General features: G+C 46.1%; 3 protein-coding genes across 3 annotated transcripts; 2 read left to right on the top strand and 1 right to left on the bottom strand.

Moving 5' to 3' along the window:
* Window positions 1-579: 579 nt before the first annotated feature.
* LOC106886401 (transcription factor BTF3 homolog 4-like) lies at window positions 580-2,976 on the bottom strand. Its single transcript, XM_014939323.1, has 3 exons — window positions 2,878-2,976; window positions 1,615-1,678; window positions 580-702 (listed from the first exon to the last, which is right to left on the bottom strand). The coding sequence occupies exons 2-3, from the start codon at window positions 1,666-1,668 to the stop codon at window positions 580-582; spliced, it is 177 nt and encodes a 58-aa protein (XP_014794809.1). The 5' UTR covers window positions 1,669-1,678; window positions 2,878-2,976.
* Window positions 2,977-3,512: 536 nt separating this feature from the next.
* TXNDC12 (thioredoxin domain containing 12 (endoplasmic reticulum)) lies at window positions 3,513-17,476 on the top strand. Its single transcript, XM_014939401.1, has 7 exons — window positions 3,513-3,760; window positions 5,824-5,884; window positions 14,777-14,829; window positions 15,180-15,253; window positions 15,859-15,928; window positions 16,018-16,101; window positions 16,621-17,476. The coding sequence occupies exons 1-7, from the start codon at window positions 3,670-3,672 to the stop codon at window positions 16,698-16,700; spliced, it is 513 nt and encodes a 170-aa protein (XP_014794887.1). The 5' UTR covers window positions 3,513-3,669; the 3' UTR covers window positions 16,701-17,476.
* KTI12 (KTI12 chromatin associated homolog) lies at window positions 9,567-10,605 on the top strand. The gene has a single exon (XM_014939400.1). It carries the CDS (start codon window positions 9,567-9,569, stop codon window positions 10,287-10,289), a length of 723 nt encoding a protein of 240 aa, XP_014794886.1. The 3' UTR covers window positions 10,290-10,605.
* Window positions 17,477-19,783: the final 2,307 nt, after the last annotated feature.

Here is a 19,783-nt window from a genome sequence, read left to right on the forward strand (position 1 = left end):
CCCCATCTTCTCCCCACCCTTCTGGGGGCAGGAAGGAGGGGAGGTAAGTGAAAGGTCACATATCAACTAAGACCATGGCTGGGGTTAAACCACAACACTACCACAAACAAATCTGGTAATTTTCATGGAGTAAAAGGACCTAATTCTGGTAATACACACTTGTAAGTCCTTACTCCAGGTATTTTTATAATTTTTCTTTCTATTCTGCACCACACAACCCTTGCTTTAGATGTACCTGCACAGTAATGTGCATTTACTGCTCTTCTCTTTAAAGGAAGTAATCAAATTCATGAAGAATCAAGAGAAGTTTTGTTTTGCAATGCATGCAAGACACATACATGATGGCTTACTACCTTCTACAATCCCTATCACCAGCAGAACCTTCTCCCTTCTTTCTCTAGGTATCTATGCATTCATGTAAATGAGGCAACATCAAATAACTTCACCTATCAGTAACCAGACCTGTAATTCTTTGAGGGATAAAGACAAAGCTGTCTTTAAAAAAAGAAAACAAACAACCACCAACCAGCACCAAAACACCAAAGTAAATTTGATTTCAAACAGGGAAGGCTTATTTTATCACCGTACCTCTTCAATTCCAGCAATGTTATTTACTGCCAGTTTTTTGAGAGAACTCTGAAGTTTTTTGTCATCAGCTGTAGCTGTTCTGTGCACCACCTTCTTCTTTCTGCGAGCTGTTCCCTGGAAAAGAATCAAGACACAATCATCAGCTATTCTCCATATCTCAACACTTTAATTTTTGAAAGTTGTATCACATTCTGTGCAACCTATTTATAAGCTATAAGAAAGCTCTGTAGTTAAAAACGCTTTTCAATTTCTCTTCACATCCAGCTTTAACTGTTGGTCTCAATTTTAAGGTTTTATTTAAGTGTAAAAGACCAAAAGGACACTGAACAGCAGCAGTGTTTTTCCCTTCACAGAAGCTAGATTACAAAAATACTATTTACTGTTAGGCAATATATAAAAAGTTTCCCCAAGAACTTTTATTTTTCCCAAGATGAAGCACAAATACAGTGATTTAAAAAGGTCACACTTTCGTAACCAAGTAATTAACAAACTGTTCCACAGACAGTAATTTTGGAATTCTGACTCTGCAAATTTTTTTGTACAACCCCGCCCATGGTTAGGAGATGAACACCCACACTGAACAAACTATTTGATCCTTTTTTTGCTCATATTAGCTACCTGCTGGCTCAGAAAAAAGAAACAGCTCAGTGCAGAGTGACACAAGCCCTGGAGCTGGTACAAAGGAAAGAACTGCCCAACAAGGAGAAGAGAAAGGCAGAACTGGAACAATCAACAGGTAAGCTTAGCTTGAGCCTTCACAGGTCACAACAAGTCACTGAATTAACAAGAAAGCTTACACGCTGTGGAAACTACTCATCCAGCAGCCATGAACTGAAATAAAACTGCATTTCAGGTAGCAGATCAAACAAAAAAAACCAAAAACATATTTTTCAGGCTTCAAACATATGTACTCTTTTCCTCCCTCCTGTGAAGTAAAGCCTATGTTTTGAAAAAATTAATTTCAGAGATGTTTCTCCTTAAACTTGTAAAATACAGGAAACAACGCGCCTGTGATGGTTTTCTTACCTTTCCTCCTATTCGGACCTGCGCTTGAAGCTTGGCCAGTTTTTCTTGGTTCATAGTGCTGCGTCTAAAGAATCAGAATGGGATACAAATGCAAGTTAACTATCAAAATACTATGAAAAATTCCACCACACTCCATTTTAAAAGTACTCTAAGCTGCGGTAGGTTTTTAAACTTACAGGAAACTTGCATCAAACAGATACACGTGAACAAAAAGCTTTAAAGCCACACCACTTTAAATAACACCAAGTGGCCCATCAGAGGTCTGTTTAGCCAAAGTGTCTGTACCATGATGAGGCAAAACAGCAGAACATTTCATTTTGCATCAGTCTGAGGTACTAACTGTGAATTTCCACTGACTAGGAATAGAACCCAAACCAGCACATATAGCACAAGGGCTTCTAGGGAAACAGCTTTAAGAGAGCCCATGGAGAGGCTCATCACTACAGTACTTTAAGTTCTATTTCAAAATAATGAATGTCTAGTACTTTTAACTAGTAAGCCAGTTCCAAACTCAGTGAGTTCGTGTCTTGGCAGATCTCTTACATGAACCCCTGGCAGCTACTCATTCAACGACTGGGAAGTTAAGTGGCTTCTCCAACTGGTCAGGTGGTTCCTGTAAAGGCTGGAAAACCTGAAATTCTGCAATGGGTGGAAAAACACCTCAAACCTTCCAAGGCAAGGAAGGCGTTTCTCTGCTCTGCCCCAAGAAATCACCGGGGACCCCCGGGAATAAAGGGGAGACCCTCTCTGCAAGTGGATGGTGCTGGGGAAGCGACGGGGAGGGGCAGAGGAGGCTCCCGCGGCCGAGCGGGGACCCAGCGAGGCCCCGGCACCGCCGGGACGGTCCCCGCAGGGAGAGGGACCCCGCCGGGGAGGCGGCAGAAGGGACCGGGGCAGGCAGGGCGGCTCGCCGGCCGCCCCCAAACCACGGGGAGCCGGAGGGGATCAAGGCCCCGTCCCTCGGGAGCCAGGGCATCCCCTCCCGCCCGGGTGCACCGCGGCCCCGGGGTAGATCCACGGGTCACCGGAGCCAGGGAGCGGCAGACCCCGCCACACCGCCTCCCGCCGCACGGCCTCGCTCCCCCCTCCGCCCTGAAGGGGACGGCTGGCGCCCGCGGCCCCGCCGCGGCCCAGCGCGGCGGATGGGGACGGGACAGAACGGCGCCGAGCTGCCGCAGCGTCCCACCGCCCCGTGAGGCGGCAAGGGAAGGGAGGTGGGTCGTGCCGGGGCAGCGGCGCCGGCGGCCGCAGGGAAGGTCTCACCTGAGCCCGGCGGATCCCCCGCAGCCCAACACGCGGTGAGAACAAGATGGCGGCCGAGGAAGGAAAGAGAGGCGCACAGAGAAAGGAAGCTTCGCGCCACGTGACGGCGCCAACCCGCCCGCGGATTGGCTACGCCGCGGAGCCGTATTTGCATAGCAGGCGGGGACAGAGGCGAGGGGGGCGTGAACGTGAGGCGCGGTGCCTGCTGGGAGTTGTAGTCTCCAGGGATGAGTAACTCAGAGGCGGGCGGCGGCTCTAGAGGTGTTACCCGGCTCTGCCCCTTGGCCAACCCTCCTTCATCGGTTTTACCTTCCCAACCGGCTGGGCAACTCTCGAGAGTAGCGGGACAAGAGGGTTTATTTGGGAAGAGAAAATAAATCCCCCGCCTCGCTGCCTGCTCCCCTCGGTTTTGTTCGGGGCGGGAGAGGAGGGGAGGTACCCTGGTGTGACCGAGGGACTCCTGCCCCGCACGCCTCGGCTGCTGCGCGGAGCCGAGCTGCTCCGACCGAGAGGAGAGCGGCTGATCCTCCCCTCAGGGGGCCGGGGAAAGAAACCTCCACAGAGGCCCCTTCCTTCCCTCCTTCCCTCCCCCGGCACCTCCTGGCCGAGAGGTGAGGGCGGCGGCACCGCCCACATCCGCCTCACATCACTTCCTGGGCTTTAAAAAGGGGGGAAAGGAAAAAAAAGGAATAAAAAAAAAAAAGAGAGAACTAATCACCTAAGCGGGTCTGGTCCCGTTTCGGAGGTTTAGGGGCCGTTACCCGTAGCGCCGCTGCTACCCGCGCCGCCGCCATGAAGGCTCAGCCCGCGGCAGCCTCCATCTTCTGCCTGTGCCTGGTGCTGGCGGCCTCCGCAGCCTCCGCCGCGGAAGGGCTCGGAAAGGGTCAGGCAAACGTTTTCTTCGGGCTTTCCTCTCGGCTTTCGCGGTGGGGCCGGGCCGGTTCCCTCAGCGGGCGGCGGGAAGGGGGACGCGGAGCGGGTGGGGGGGGCGCCGGTCGGCCTAGCGCTGCCCTTTGACTTTAAAGATGTGGGGGGTCTTTAAGCCATCTTCGCTGTGGTGGTTCTATGCCGGCTAAACCCTGAGGAGTTTCCCTTTCGAGGGGCTTCGCTTTTATCTGGTCAAGGCCTTGGCGGGGAGGGACACGACCCTTCAGTGCCCTGACAGCCCTGCCTGGCCTCCACCGGCCTCTGCTGCTGGCTCCTGGGGGCCATGAACAGCCCTTCCTTCGGCTTCTCTTCTCCTTCCCTCTCCTCTGGCTCTCCTCGGCCACCTCCTGTCATTGCCAATGTCTAATAGCCCGGTTCAGTCAGGGTGCGCCTGAGCTTCCCCCCAGGTGGTGGCTTTAGCCCGTCTTAGGGATAAATCTCCTCTCCAGGACTGGGAGTAAGGCAATCTGGTCAATGACAGCCAAGCTTTGTGGTGTGGATCCCGGTCATTCCCCTTCCGTGGCACGGTTAATTCCTCAGGTGACTTTCATTCAAAAGAAGCACTCCGTAACCTATTGTGCAGTGCTTTTACAAACATACCGAAGCTCACCACAAAGTGAGCTTTCATTTTAGAATAAGAAAAGCTTTCAAAAAGCGCTTCCTCGCTAGGTCAATAGAAGGTTTTTTCCCTGTTTTAACATGTTGGCCTTCGCATGAGATAGCTGACGTGTCAATGTTCTGAGTAAACCTGACTTCTGCTAACCCAACTGGTTTTTGCTCCGCTACGTCCAGCTGTTATGAACATAGCCTTGTGTCTGAAGCTGCTTCTGCAGCTCATACGCCTGCGTGATGGGGCACGGACAAGGCATCCCCACCTTACTAACCCCACGACTAAATATTTGATGTGTTGCGTCATGTATGCTCACAGTTGTTCCTATCAGGAAAGAAGATAAGGTAATACAAATACTGTGCCAACTGTACAAACCTCCCGGATGCTCAGTTAAGGAGCCATGAGGTTTTGCCGACCCTGTTCTTGGCTTTCTCCAACTTCTTTGACATAGTTGTCTGGTGGAGGCAGCATCCATTTTCCCCTGCATCAGCACTGGGCAGCCTGTGGCTCCTGACCCCTGCGTAGCATCCGAAATGTGTCCCCCTCAGTATCCTGGGGGTTGCTGCCTAATCCCTACCCTCAGCATTGGGAAGGGGCAAGCTGAAGCTGATCTTTGGTCACCCAGCAGAGCCCTGTTACAGGAGCAATGAGAGCAGAGGAGCTCTTCCAAGGGAGTTCCTGGATCTCCTTTGTCTCTGCTCTCCATGTGGCTTTCTGCCATGTGTGGTAGTGCTGGGTCGGCCACAGGGTCAAAAAACCTGGCAGTCCCTGCTTTGCAGTTGTTAAACATACGCTCACTCGCTCTTATCTCAACCGGCGTAGCAAGACTCCTTATCTGGGTGTGGGATAAAATATTTCCTGTGTCGTTCAGTCACTGTAACAGAAACACACATTCAGAAATCTGTGTAATGGCGTTCTTTCTTTCTTTTCGATGGTATTATCATCAGCAGTAATGCTCAGCATAATAGTTTTAGAGCAATTTGTGATCGTGTGTTGGCCTAGGAATTTTTCAGTTTCGCTTCAGTTCAAATTGAGTGGGATTTAGGAAGCCAAACGCTGACATGTTTAATTTGTCACTAATCAGTTAATAAATGTTCACAGATTGAAAAAGAATGGGGAATAATCAGAAGGCCCTTCAATTTTAATCTCTGCTTGGGGGATTTTGGTGCCGTTTGCGTATAAATTAAAATATTCATGAGTTTGGTATGGTTTTGTTAATTAATTTCAGTGGGATTCCTCATAAAACTGTGTAGGTTGTAAGTATTTGCAAAGTCTTTGAGGACTGGGATTATGGTTGGCTTTAAAAAAAGAATATGAAATGAGTTGAAGATATTCTTAAGGGTTGGACTGTTTTCCTCTGTTATTGACATGTTGAATTATGCAGCATTTATAAACCCTTTCTCTGGCAGGTTTTGGAGATCATATTCATTGGAGAACACTAGAAGATGGGAAGAAAGAGGCAGCAGCCAGGTATGTCAGCTAGTTTTAAATACAGAAAAGAAATGTCTTTAAAAACATTCACAAAGGTTCTGCGTCAATTTAACCACAGAAAATAGTAATTATTAACAAACCGTCTTTAAAAACATTCACAAAGGTTCTGTGTCAATTTAACCACAGAAAATAGTAATTATTAACAAACATGCAGGTGGTTTGGGAGACTGTTCAGTTCTCTGTGGCTTATTAAAGAGAAAATAGAGAAACTCTCTGTGGCTTATTAAAGAGAAAATAGAGAGTTTTGTTCATGTTGCTGAGGCACCACCTAGGTTTAATCACTGCCGTCTAATTGAATGATTGAAGTCCTGGCATGTCTTTAAAATGGGAATAACTGAGTGTTTATCACAGTAAAGAAAGAAATTGCTCTCAAACCCACAAACGCGTGTCTAATTAGTACTCAGTCCCCTGGAACTCAGCAGTGCTAATAGCTTCCCTAAAATTCCATGTGCCTGTATAGATGAGGTCTCAGTGTGAGATGAGTTATTTTGTTACTGTAAAGTAGAAGCTTTTCTGGGTTAAGCTTAAACTCTAAAAATAACACTGTCTCTATGAGAAGGTAAAAAATGACATTTTGACACATTTTTTTTCTCAGTATTTCTTCTGTTTCTTGTTATAATGTGAGAAGGAGAATCGGATGCTTATAAATTCTACTTGTACATTTGAATTTATAACCTAGATCTGGCAATGCTGACATGAGCGGAAATTCATTATGCCTTCCAGGTTTGCTGTTTTATTGAATTCTGCTCTCAAACTGATCCATCTGGCCAGTTCCGCACCCTAGTGTAGGCACCAAAGTAGCCCAGATGGTACAGTTTAGAAGTCTTACAAGTTTTTATAATGGGATATTTTAGCATTTATTTGATGTGCCTGTGCAAAAGAAATAGATGGTTTCAGTATTTGCAGGAGTAATTGTACAATAACTTGGCAGTGAAGCAGAGGAAGCTTTAAAATGAGACAGAGGAGGGCGGGATGGAGGGAAGGGTGGAGGAAGGGATGGAGGGCAAGCTCTGAGGTTTAGGCAGGGTGAGCATTTCTGCTCAGAAACAGCTCTGGAGCAAGGGATGGCTGTAATGCACATTCTCCGCTTTCGTAGAATCACAGAATGGTTTGGGTTGGAAGGGACCTTAAAGACCATCCAGTTCCAACCCCCTGCCCTGGGCAGGGACACCTCCCACCAGACCAGGTTGCTCAAAGCCCCATCCAGCCTGGCCTTGAACACCTCCAGGGATGGGGCAGCCACAGCTTCTCTGGGCAACCTGTTCCAGTGTCTCGCCATTGTGATAATTAAGAATTTCTTTCTAATATTCAAATACTATCAAACTAATATCTAATATCTGACTAGAATATCTATATCTAATAATATATAATATTTATAATATGTAATAATATCTAGTCTCTGACCTGCTCACCGGTTTGAGTTCAGCAGCATTTGTGTGTCGATGAATTGCAGCTTTGGGAGAAACCAAACAAAACCAAAAAAAGATGAGCAAACCTAAAAAGCAGATTTTTGTTGTAGGCCTGACCTTAGGTCAGGAGATGAGGAGTTATCTGGAACTATCAGCTGTGCAGCAAGTGGGATGCGTCAGCGCCAGCGCTCTGGGCAGTTTCAAAGCTTTAAATCGATTTCAGTTCTGTAAATCACACCTGGACCCCTCGGAGATGCTGGAGACGCTTGGTTTTGGGGGGGGTCCCTGTGGGCGCGGGGGGGGACCCCGCCTTCCTACAGCTCCTTGGGTCCCTGGATCCCGGCGGCAGCCGCAGGACGGTAGCCCCACAGGACGGTGTCCTTGTCCCGCTGCGGCGGGGGCCGGGGCCTCCCTCCCTCCCGCCATGGCGGCCCCGGCGCAGGCCGCGGTTGCCCGGGCGACGGCGCAGGGGGCGTGGGGAGGCGAGTGACCCCGTCGGAAGCAGTGGCGGTGGCCATCCGGGTCAGCATGGCGGCGGGGCGGGCGCGGCGGGCAGGATGCCGCTGGTGGTGCTGTGCGGGAGGCCGGGCAGCGGCAAGAGCCGGCGGGCGGCGGAGCTGCGGGAAGCGCTGGGCGGCGAGGAGAGGCAGGGCTACGGGGGGGGCCTCAGCAGTGCTAATAGCTTCCCTAAAATTCCATGTGCCTGTATAGATGAGGTCTCAGTGTGAGATATTTTGTTACTGTAAAGTAGAAGCTTTTCTGGGTTAAGCTTAAACTCTAAAAATAACACTGTCTCTATGAGAAGGTAAAAAATGACATTTTGACACATTTTTTTTCTCAGTATTTCTTCTGTTTCTTGTTATAATGTGAGAAGGAGAATCGGATGCTTATAAATTCTACTTGTACATTTGAATTTATAACCTAGATCTGGCAATGCTGACATGAGCGGAAATTCATTATGCCTTCCAGGTTTGCTGTTTTATTGAATTCTGCTCTCAAACTGATCCATCTGGCCAGTTCCGCACCCTAGTGTAGGCACCAAAGTAGCCCAGATGGTACAGTTTAGAAGTCTTACAAGTTTTTATAATGGGATATTTTAGCATTTATTTGATGTGCCTGTGCAAAAGAAATAGATGGTTTCAGTATTTGCAGGAGTAATTGTACAATAACTTGGCAGTGAAGCAGAGGAAGCTTTAAAATGAGACAGAGGAGGGCGGGATGGAGGGAAGGGTGGAGGAAGGGATGGAGGGCAAGCTCTGAGGTTTAGGCAGGGTGAGCATTTCTGCTCAGAAACAGCTCTGGAGCAAGGGATGGCTGTAATGCACATTCTCCGCTTTCGTAGAATCACAGAATGGTTTGGGTTGGAAGGGACCTTAAAGACCATCCAGTTCCAACCCCCTGCCCTGGGCAGGGACACCTCCCACCAGACCAGGTTGCTCAAAGCCCCATCCAGCCTGGCCTTGAACACCTCCAGGGATGGGGCAGCCACAGCTTCTCTGGGCAACCTGTTCCAGTGTCTCGCCATTGTGATAATTAAGAATTTCTTTCTAATATTCAAATACTATCAAACTAATATCTAATATCTGACTAGAATCCAAATAATATCAAACTAATATCTAATATCTGACTAGAATATCTATATCTAATAATATATAATATTTATAATATGTAATAATATCTAGTCTCTGACCTGCTCACCGGTTTGAGTTCAGCAGCATTTGTGTGTCGATGAATTGCAGCTTTGGGAGAAACCAAACAAAACCAAAAAAAGATGAGCAAACCTAAAAAGCAGATTTTTGTTGTAGGCCTGACCTTAGGTCAGGAGATGAGGAGTTATCTGGAACTATCAGCTGTGCAGCAAGTGGGATGCGTCAGCGCCAGCGCTCTGGGCAGTTTCAAAGCTTTAAATCGATTTCAGTTCTGTAAATCACACCTGGACCCCTCGGAGATGCTGGAGACGCTTGGTTTTGGGGGGGGTCCCTGTGGGCGCGGGGGGGGACCCCGCCTTCCTACAGCTCCTTGGGTCCCTGGATCCCGGCGGCAGCCGCAGGACGGTAGCCCCACAGGACGGTGTCCTTGTCCCGCTGCGGCGGGGGCCGGGGCCTCCCTCCCTCCCGCCATGGCGGCCCCGGCGCAGGCCGCGGTTGCCCGGGCGACGGCGCAGGGGGCGTGGGGAGGCGAGTGACCCCGTCGGAAGCAGTGGCGGTGGCCATCCGGGTCAGCATGGCGGCGGGGCGGGGGCGGCGGGGAGGATGCCGCTGGTGGTGCTGTGCGGGAGGCCGGGCAGCGGCAAGAGCCGGCGGGCGGCGGAGCTGCGGGAAGCGCTGGGCGGCGAGGAGAGGCAGGGCTACGTGGTGGGCGAAGCGGAGGGCGGCCGGGGGGAGCTGCGGGCCGAGGTGGAGCGGCGGCTGAGCCGGCGGGACGTGGTGATCGTGGACGCGGGTAACGAGCTGCGGAGCATCCGCTACGAGCTGTACTGCGCCGCCCGGCAGGCCGGCACGTCCCGCTGCCTCCTCCACTGCGCCGGCGGCCCGGGCCGCCCCGACGAGCCGCCCTTCGAAACCCCCGACCCCAACAACCGCTGGGACCGGCCGCTCTTCACGGTGAGCGGGGAGGAGCCGCTGCCGCTGGCCGCCATCCGCGCCGCTCTCTTCCAGAGCGCCCCGCCGCCGCCGCACCGCGCCACCCGCGCCCAGCCCCTGCAGTCCAGCGGCTTCCTCCACCACCTGGACCGGGTCACCCAGGAGGTGCTGGCCGCCGTCATGGCCGCCCAGAGGGACGGGGCTCAGCCCGGCGAGACGGTCCGCGTCCCCGGCGTGGCCGAAGGGCTGGTGCTGACCCGGCCGGTGAGCATGGCCGAGCTGAGCCGTCTGCGCAGGCAGTTCATCAGCTACACCAAGATGCAGCCCAGCGACGAAAACTTGCCCCAGTTGGCCAGCATGTTCCTGCAGTACCTCAGCCGCAGCATCCAGTGAACCCTGGCACCAGGTCGCCATGGTCCGGACCCAATGTATTCACAAGAGTAAGAACATGCCTTCCAGCCACAGACCCCATGGAGCTTGGGTCCCACATGTCATGGATCGGATCATGGAATCATAGAATCATAGAATCATCTAGGTTGGAAGGGACCTTAAAGATCATCTAAGTCCACCTCTCACCTCTTCGTGAGGGCCATGAAGATGACCAGAGGGATGGAGCACCTCTCCTATCAAGACAGGCTGAGGGAGCTGGGATTGTTCAGCCTGGAGAAGAGAAGGCTTCGGGGAGACCTTATAGCAGCCTTTTAATACCTGAAGGGGGCCTATAGGAGAGCTGGGGAGGGACTCTTTGCCAGGAGGTGTAATGATAGGACAAGGGGAAACAGTTTTAAATTGGAAGAAAAAAGATTCAGATTAGATATCAGGAAGAAATTTTTTACTATGAGGGTGGTGAGGCACTGGAACAGGTTGCCCAGGGAAGTTGTGGATGCCCCATCCCTGGAGGTGTTCAAGGCCAGGCTGGATGTGGCCTTGAGCAACCTGCTCCAGTGGAAGGTGTCCTTGCCCATGGCAGGGGGGTTGGAACTAGATGATCTTTGAGGTCCCTTCCAACCCTAACCATTCTATGATTCTATGATCTAGTCCAACCATCAACCTAACTCTGACTCATAAGATATCTCAAGTTGGAAGGCACCCATAAGGATCATCAAGTCCAACTCGTGTGGCAACAGCAGCCCTGGGAAGATGAACACCACGTCCCTGCAACATCTGAGCAAGCGGTATTGCTAAGAGCACCTGCAGGGATGCTGTGCCCCCACCCCTGCATGCTCCCCGCTGGCATCTTTACTGTTGCATCCCCAAGCAAGTGGAGCCTCCTGTGGAGACCTAAACCCCAGTGATCAAATAGTCTCTCAACATGAAAGTCCAAAAGGTGGTGGCTGTAGGGAAAACTTTTCCCCTTCGCATTGGCTTGTGTATATCTTGAATAAGAAGATTGTTTTTCCAAGGCTTTCTCCAGCTAATGTCAAACTGCAGAGGAGACTTCAGGTCCAGAACTGGAACAAGCTGTATTTTTAGGGTGTGACTGTTAAAAAAAAATTCTACTGAACCCAGGAGATAGATTTGCAAACTCTGTGCGACAGAAGGGTGCTGGCTTAGCAAACTCAAACCTCTCTGTTTCAGGTTTAACAATAAAATCTGTGCCTTAAATGAAGTAAAGTCTTCATTTACCTGTGGGACTATTTTATTGAAGTAACTTGTTATGTCTTTTCTCTGCAAGGTCATCATTAAATGACTTTAAAACCATTTCATTGTCTAAGAATGAGTGCTCTCATAGGAAAAGTGAGCTAAAATGACAGTGCCTGTTCTGAGTGAAGCTCTCCCATAAGTCTGTATTAGCTGTGATGGGTAACTTAGTTTCAACTAATTTCAGTCTTTGCTATACAACATACGTAGCTTATATAAACTTTTCACTTTCTAGGGGATGCTTCATTCCTCGTTTTAATAAATTACGGCTTTTGGTTTTAATTGTATGTGTAGTGCTACTTGGGAGGAAATGGTAAAGTGGGGCAGGAGGGGTTATTTCAATTACAGTAGCTGTTTATCTGACATACTGGCTGCTAGGTGGACTTATGCATTGCAGAACTGAGAAACGACTACAAAAATGTTTTGATGTAAATAAGTTTATTTTCGCCACCAACAGAAGGGTGCTGGCTTAGCAAACTCAAACCTCTCTGTTTCAGGTTTAACAATAAAATCTGTGCCTTAAATGAAGTAAAGTCTTCATTTACCTGTGGGACTATTTTATTGAAGTAACTTGTTATGTCTTTTCTCTGCAAGGTCATCATTAAATGACTTTAAAACCATTTCATTGTCTAAGAATGAGTGCTCTCATAGGAAAAGTGAGCTAAAATGACAGTGTCTGTTCTGAGTGAAGCTTTCCCGTAAGTCTGTACTAGCTGTGATGGGTAACTTGGTTTTGCACTTAGTTTCAACTAATTTCAGTCTTTGCTATACAACATACGTAGCTTATATAAACTTTTCACTTTCTAGGGGATGCTTCGTTCCTCATTTTAATAAATTACAGCTTTTTGTTTTAATTGTATGTGTAGTGCTACCTGGGAGGAAATAGTAAAGTGGGGCAGGAGGGGTTATTTCAATCATTCCTCGTTTTAATAAATTACGGCTTTTGGTTTTAATTGTATGTGTAGTGCTACTTGGGAGGAAATGGTAAAGTGGGGCAGGAGGGGTTATTTCAATTACAGTAGCTGTTTATCTGACATACTGGCTGCTAGGTGGACTTATGCATTGCAGAACTGAGAAACGACTACAAAAATGTTTTGATGTAAATAAGTTTATTTTCGCCACCAAAGTAAAAAGAATAAAGCTGAGAAAATACATTCAGTATCTCTAAAACTTCTGTGAGTTCTCACTGGCTGAGTTGGTAATTCAGGACTGTGAACCCTTCCATTTAAAATCTGCTTTGAAAATTTCTCTTAACTTTAAAAGAAAAAAAGTGTGTTGCAGTACTGATTAACAGGTGATTGAGCTCTTCTGATATGAATTCCTTGATTATAAGAAGATGTGTGTTTTCCAGTCTAAAATCAACTTCTCCTCAAGAAAGAGGATGCTCACCCATTATCAGTTCTTCTGGCATGAAGATCTGATCCTTGATTATAAGATGATGTGTGTTTTCCAGTCTTAAATCAACTTCTCAAGAAAGAGGATGCTCACCCATTATCAGGGAAAGGATCCTGATGCAATACAAGCTTTACAAGGGAAATGTGTATTCTGGCTTCTTACTGCAGAGTCCTATGTAAAGATGATAACATATTGGTTAGTTATTAATGGCAAACTTTTGTTTGAACTACTCTAAATGTCAGTTGCTTCCTCTCCACCCTTTCCTGGTTGTGAAGGCCATAACTGAATGCTGCTGTGTAGAAATTTCCTTTCGTATCTCTCCACAGCTAAACAAAAACTTGTACTTCAGTGCTGCTAGTAATTAATTTAGTTTCTGCCATGTGCAAAGATGTTTGTAATTTCTCTATGAGAAATTAACTTCATTTTTAACCCCCAAAATGGTAACAGAGTTTACAATAACAGAAAGCTTAAACTTGGCTTATTGTGAAAGAAGTATCCATATAGTGTGTTTGCATTGCTTGGTGTATTGTGAAAGAAGTATCCATATAGTGTGTTCTCTGTCTGTCTTTCTTGATTCCTTATTTTCCTTCACCTAGTTTGAGGCTGTTCTTACTGGTCTAGAAGCTGTATCATTATTACCAACTTTCCTTGGATAGCTTTCCATAGCTTATGGGATTTCTTGGTAAAAGAAAAGGGATGAGATACCCAATTCTTGTTCTTAGTCTTTCTTAGTTTATTGCTCTATTCAGTTTCACCAGTCCAACTCTTGGATGAAGGTGTTAGTAAGGACTTCTGCATGCAGAAAGTGTGTAAATAAGTGTTGTACTACCTGGCTGTGCTCAATAGCAACAACAGTCACCTGAAGTTCTATCACTTTTCTTGTCAGAAAGGTAAAATTGATGCAAAATAGTTGGGAGCAGTGAAGTGGTGGATTAATTGAATCACCAGTACTAACGACAGGAATTTGTAGTGTGTTTAAGGCCTCTGTCTAATTGCATGGTGCAGCCTGAATATATCATAAAAGAGGTTAGAGAAATTGAACTTGGTAAGCTTGACTTGGTCAGAGGGTGAAATGCTGGTGGGATTTCTGGAGAACAGGATTAAATAAAACATACGTCAGGCAATGGAAACTTAACCTCTAGGTAGTATAGGTAGTGGAGGTCAAGTGAATTATTTGGGGAGAGAATAATAAAGAATAACTTTGGCCCTTTTGCATTGCACTTTATTTAGGCTGCAGTTCCACACAGCCCTTCCCCCCCAACCTCTTATCAGTCCTGGCACTCGTCACATTTGTCACAGATTTATTTCAGCAGACCAACATATAGGAAAACAGCGTGGTAACCAGAAGGTTTGCTAGGTTACTGTGTTTGGTTATTGACCAGTGGAGGGTCTTAGTCACAGAAGGTGACAAACATACAGACTGTAGTGGGGAGAGGGGCGGATGTGTGACTGTCATCCACGGGATTGCTTTAAGCAGCCAAGAAAATCCATCCTGAGATCTCAAGCAGCTGGTGTCACTAACCACTTCCAGTAAAAAAACATGACTGGTTGTGTATCTGAGCAAATGTAAACTAATTAAGAGCAAACCTTCTGAAGAGAAAGTCTTTTCCTCTACAAGAGCAGTTACTGGCTGGCAGTTATAATAAATTATTATTATACATATCTTAAGACTGGGAAAACTTTTTGCAAGACAACCTTAAAACATAGCAGAATCTCTTTACATCTCTCTTGTTTTCCATTACATTTAACCTTTGTAAAAATCATGACTGTTGAAATGTACGTGTAATACAATGTGGTCTGTGTAAGCTTTCCTTGACAATTTCCTTTCTCTTCTTTCTTTTTAGCGGTTTGCCTCTTATGGTTATCATCCACAAGTCTTGGTGTGGAGCTTGCAAAGGTAAGTGGGATACTAGAGCTTGCTGAAATAAGAGCTAAGTTTAAAGCATGAGTTAGTTGAGTGAGAACTGCTGATTTACACCAAGGTTTTTGCTTTTGTTCCATTGATGCCCATATGATCGTGTGTGTCTGTTGGCCAGGGTTCATCATATGGCTGCTCAGCAAGGATTGCTTCAATTACCTCCTGTTCTGAGCCTGGCTTCAATGGTTTGATACATATATTCTGTTTACTCACTGCTTATTGAAAAGTACCAGCTCTCCAGAGGGAGGAATGAAGTTGAGATTTTGCTGCTGATCTGGAAACCTGAAATCTTTTCCACTGTCTTTACACATCTCTTTTCACCTCCCCAGCTTTAAAGCCAAAGTTTGCTGAATCCAAGGAGATCTCTGAACTTGCCCATAATTTTGTTATGGTCAACCTCGAGGTAGGCTGCTCTCTGATTTGTATCCATGTTACAGCCTAGTAATTAAGTATTTGGAATCCCACTGAAGTGGCTGCATCCTGTTTTGTGCACATCCTAAATCATGCACTCCTGAATAAGTATGCAAGATTGATTGATGTAGCTGATTGTTTGAAAAAGCAATTTCTTCAGTCTGGTTATTTTAATTGTGTTTATAAACCTGGCTCTCTGCCATTGTCTCTTTAACAATTAGTACCTCGTGTCATTCTGTTGCCATGATAAAGGAATTTATATTCATTCTGCCATAGAATGGTAGAATGCTTTGGGTTGGAAGGGACCTTAAAGATCATCTGGTTCCAAACCCCCTGCCATGAGCAGGGACACCTCCCACACGTTTAATGCAAATTGACAGAACAGAAAAAAATACTTTTCACAAATTATACTTGTTTAGGTAAGTATAACTTTCATTTAAGAGTGGCAGATAATGCACTTACCTAGTGTCTGTTCAAGATGTAAATTACTCAGGATAAATGGAATCTGAAGGCAATAGCTTGTTTCTTTAAAAGGAGTGCTGTATTTTGTTAGTGACCTTGCTAACATGTTCCCTCTCTTCTGTCTTGCTTGGGTAGGATGATGAAGAGCCAAAGGATGAAGCCTTTAGTCCCGATGGAGGTTACATTCCCAGAATCCTTTTCATGGGTAAGGTATCCACAGCTGTTGTATCCATTCACAGGACTGTGTTCTTATTGTTACCACCAAAATTTCCTGTTTGATTTCTTGTTTCATAGACCCCAGTGGAAAAGTTCACCCAGAAATCATAAATGAGAAAGGAAACCCCAGCTACAAGTATTTCTATACCAACGCTGATCAAGGTACGTGCAAAGTAGTTTGAAGTGTGTTTTTAGTGAGATGAAACTCTGGGTCTGCCCTGAGTGAGGGACACATCTTCACTTTTGAGTGGAGAAAAATGATGATCCTTTACGGCATAACTGGGAGCTGTTAGATGCAACGTGAGTGAGTGGCTCTTATGCCTTGGGGAACCCTGTTCAAAATCATGATTCACCTTAATACCTACTATAATGTCCATAGGACCTAAACTTTGTCTCCAGTTGTGGCATGGAAAATCATGCAATTCGCATGATCCAGCTACAAACAGTTGGGAAAAGGGCACAGGACTGTTTGGTTTGGTTTTTGGTTTGTTTCTGTTTCTGTTTGGTTTTTGGGTTTTGTTTGTTTGGTTGGGTTTTTTGGGGTTTTTTTTGGTTTTTTTGGGTTAATTTGTAGATCTACATTCTGTAACTGTGTTATTTTAAAACACTTTTCATTACCAGGACACCTTGCTGTTTTCATCTTGAAATTAATAGTTGCTGTCTCTCTGTCTAATCTTTCAGTTGTCCAAGGGATGAAGGAAGCCCAGGAGAAGCTAACAGGTGATGCTTTCAAACAAAAACACCTGGGAGATGAACTATAATGAACGCACTGAATGATGCTTTTCCATCACTTCGAAACTCTAAAAGGAAATGATTAAACAGACAAAGAATGTAGATGCACTGGAGGGACATAATTCTTCTGTCCACAATGTTAGGTTAAACCCTGTTTGGAGTTCACACACATGCATCAGTTACAGTGTTATCTCCTCCTCTGCCTGGCAGTTTGTGCTGTAATGGTTATTTGCAACTGGGTGATGTGCAAACACATCAGATTGTGTGTTTGAGCAACCACTAATATTTGGTGTTAAAAGGGAGGTGTGCAGGGCAAAATGTTCATTTGAGGACAAACAGTGTGATTGGAATAATTAGAAGTAGTTGGCATTTTAATGCTTAATTGGGGTTGAATCCCTCTTTTCTCACTGGTGTTGTGTGATCCCATTGCTTTTACTGGGGATTCCTACGAATGGGGCATGTTCCTGGGCCAGGTGTTTTCTAGACTTCCCAAATTATGAATTCTGCCACTAAGCCACGTAGAATCAATTTCATGAATGTCCAAGTCGCATGCAAAATTATTAGCTCTGCAAACACATTTTTGTGTAAAACTGTGTGTGATTCATCTTTATATGCCTTTGGGCAGAAATTTAACTTTTTCCTTGTGCACTCACCTTTTGATTGTTTCATTGAGTGAGGGTGGGTTATGCTGAAGCTTTATGGGGGTTCCCCTTTTATTCTTTGAATGTCTTCTGGCGAATGCCTTGCCATCACATTGTACTGTATTTTTGTACCAGGGTGAACGATTAAACCTTTTTAAACATAAGCGTGCAGACAGTGTTTTGTGGTAAAGGGCACAGCTTGCTGCTGTTAAGGGGGGGGGGAATATATTTTTGTTTATGGTGCAGTGGTTATTAAAGTTGAATGTCACAGCCAAAGGAGGTTTCTCCTTTTTATAATTAAAAGATAACAGTTGGTTTTCCATGTAATTACAATTCAGCCATTCTTATACTACCTATACTGTTGAGGGCAGGGTAATACCTAGTGTTTATCTACTGGAACTGAAAAGAAAAATAGAGGGGGGGAAAAAATCACCTCTCTTGACCTGCTGGTAACACTTTTCGCAACGTATCCCCAGATGCTGTTGGCTGCCTTTGCCACATGGGCGCATTGCTCACTCATGGTCAACTTGTTCTCCAACTAGGCTCCACGTTCTCCTCCGCAAAGTGCCCAGCCTGTACTGGTGCACAGGTTATTGCAAAGTTGCTGTCAGTGCCCAGCCTGTACTGGTGCACAGGTTATTCCTCCCCAGGTGAAGGACTTTGTTTTTCCCTTTGTTGAATTTCCTGACGACCCTCTGTGTCCATTTCTCCAGCCTGTTGAGGTCCTTCAGAGTGGCAGCACGACCATCTGGGTATCCACTGCTCTCCTCAGTTTTGTATCATACGTCAGTTTGCTGAGGGTGGACTTTGTCCATTCACCCAGGTCATTAATAAAGATGTTAAAAGTACTGACCCCAGGGGTGCTCCACTAGTGAGGAGCCCCTTTCAACCCAGTGGTTCTGCCAGTTTTCCATCCACCTCACTGCCCGTTTGCTTAGGTTGTACTTCATCAGTTTGTCCCTGAGGATGCATGGGACACATTGTCGAAAGCCTTAGTGAAGCCAAAGCAACACCTCATCCACCAAATGAGTTTTCTAAAGGAAAAAATCCTGCCCAAAAGGCACTTCACATAACAAACACAGAGAGATAATTTTCTACAGATAAGTCTTAGGATGCTATGGGAGACAGTGTCGAAAGCCTTAGTGAAGCCAAAGCAACACCTCATCCACCAAATGAGTTTTCTAAAGGAAAAAATCCTGCCCAAAAGGCACTTCACATAACAAACACAGAGAGATAATTTTCTACAGATAATTTTTGAAGAGCTATCTGAGGACATTAGTTGGGGAAAATTATTGTATACAATAAAAACAACTTGTCTACTGAGTCCGTTTTTACTGTTCAGTAGTATAATGAATTTTACTTTCTTAACTAGTCTGCCTTTAAGGGATCTTGGACACCAAAACTCAATTGGGCACTAAAAGACAAGGACTCAGTGGAAATAATGAGATTATTGCGCATTACAATTACCCTGCACAGCTACTAAAAGTTATTCTACAGGTTTTATCCTCTGCTTCTCTTATAAATTGTCTAATAAATTAACCATGAAATTGAACTCGGAAACTGTTTTCTAGTTGTATTAGCCTTCAAAGTAAATAATTCTATGTAAGTCCTGAAAAGGATTTGTGTTTTGCAAAATTGTCTTTTTCCCCCCATCTGTATTGGTTCACCTAATAAAAAATAGGTCCTGTCTGATGCTACTTACTTCATTTTATAGCCTTAGATTGACAGGACTGTAAAAAATCATTGATACTTTTTTTTTTTTTTAACTTGCCACCAGGGGGAGGACTCTGCTTGTTCATCTGGGATATGAATCAACAAATAATAATTAAAAAAACACTCTCTGATGCAAAATAGCAGGGAGCACCTCTGTGATTTTCCAGGCACGCTTTTGCAACAGCTCCGCCCTTCTCTTATCTCTGCAGGGAAATTACAGCCTGTGAGATGTACGGCATTTGCCCCAAAGCCCTGCTTTGCAAAATGCTCTGCTATCAGAAGCAACAGGGCCTCAAAGTAATTTTTAAAAAGTTCTCCATCTAGAGAGACCTCCCTTCAGTGGCAGATGGGGGAAGTGTGTTTCATCCTTTACTCTGAAGACCATCCTGATTCAAAATTACTCTTCTCCTTTCCTCTGATGCATCTCCTCTCCTTCAGCACTTCCTCCCTTCCAGTCTTGCTACTTCCGAAGGGAAAATACTCCATAATCCCTTTTCCTCTGTTGTGTGGCCGCCTCCTTTCTCTCTAGTCCTTTCTCCCCTCTCTGTGTTCAGACTCAGTGAGCTGGTATAGCTTCCCCACCTTCCCTTCTACTTGCTTTTGGACCTCAGAGGACCATGCTTTTGTCCTCTGCAGCAGGATGGAGGTGGCACTTGCTGCCATGCTTGGTGTCTTGGTAGAATATGACGTACGTGCTGCCACGGCTCGATTGCTGGGGACAGCTAGTTTGAAAGCTGTGTGTGAAAGCTGATTCACAT

The sequence above is a fragment of the Calidris pugnax genome, unplaced genomic scaffold, assembly GCF_001431845.1.
Source record: "Calidris pugnax isolate Ruff unplaced genomic scaffold, ASM143184v1 scaffold18, whole genome shotgun sequence".
In the NCBI taxonomy this organism is placed as follows: domain Eukaryota; kingdom Metazoa; phylum Chordata; class Aves; order Charadriiformes; family Scolopacidae; genus Calidris; species Calidris pugnax.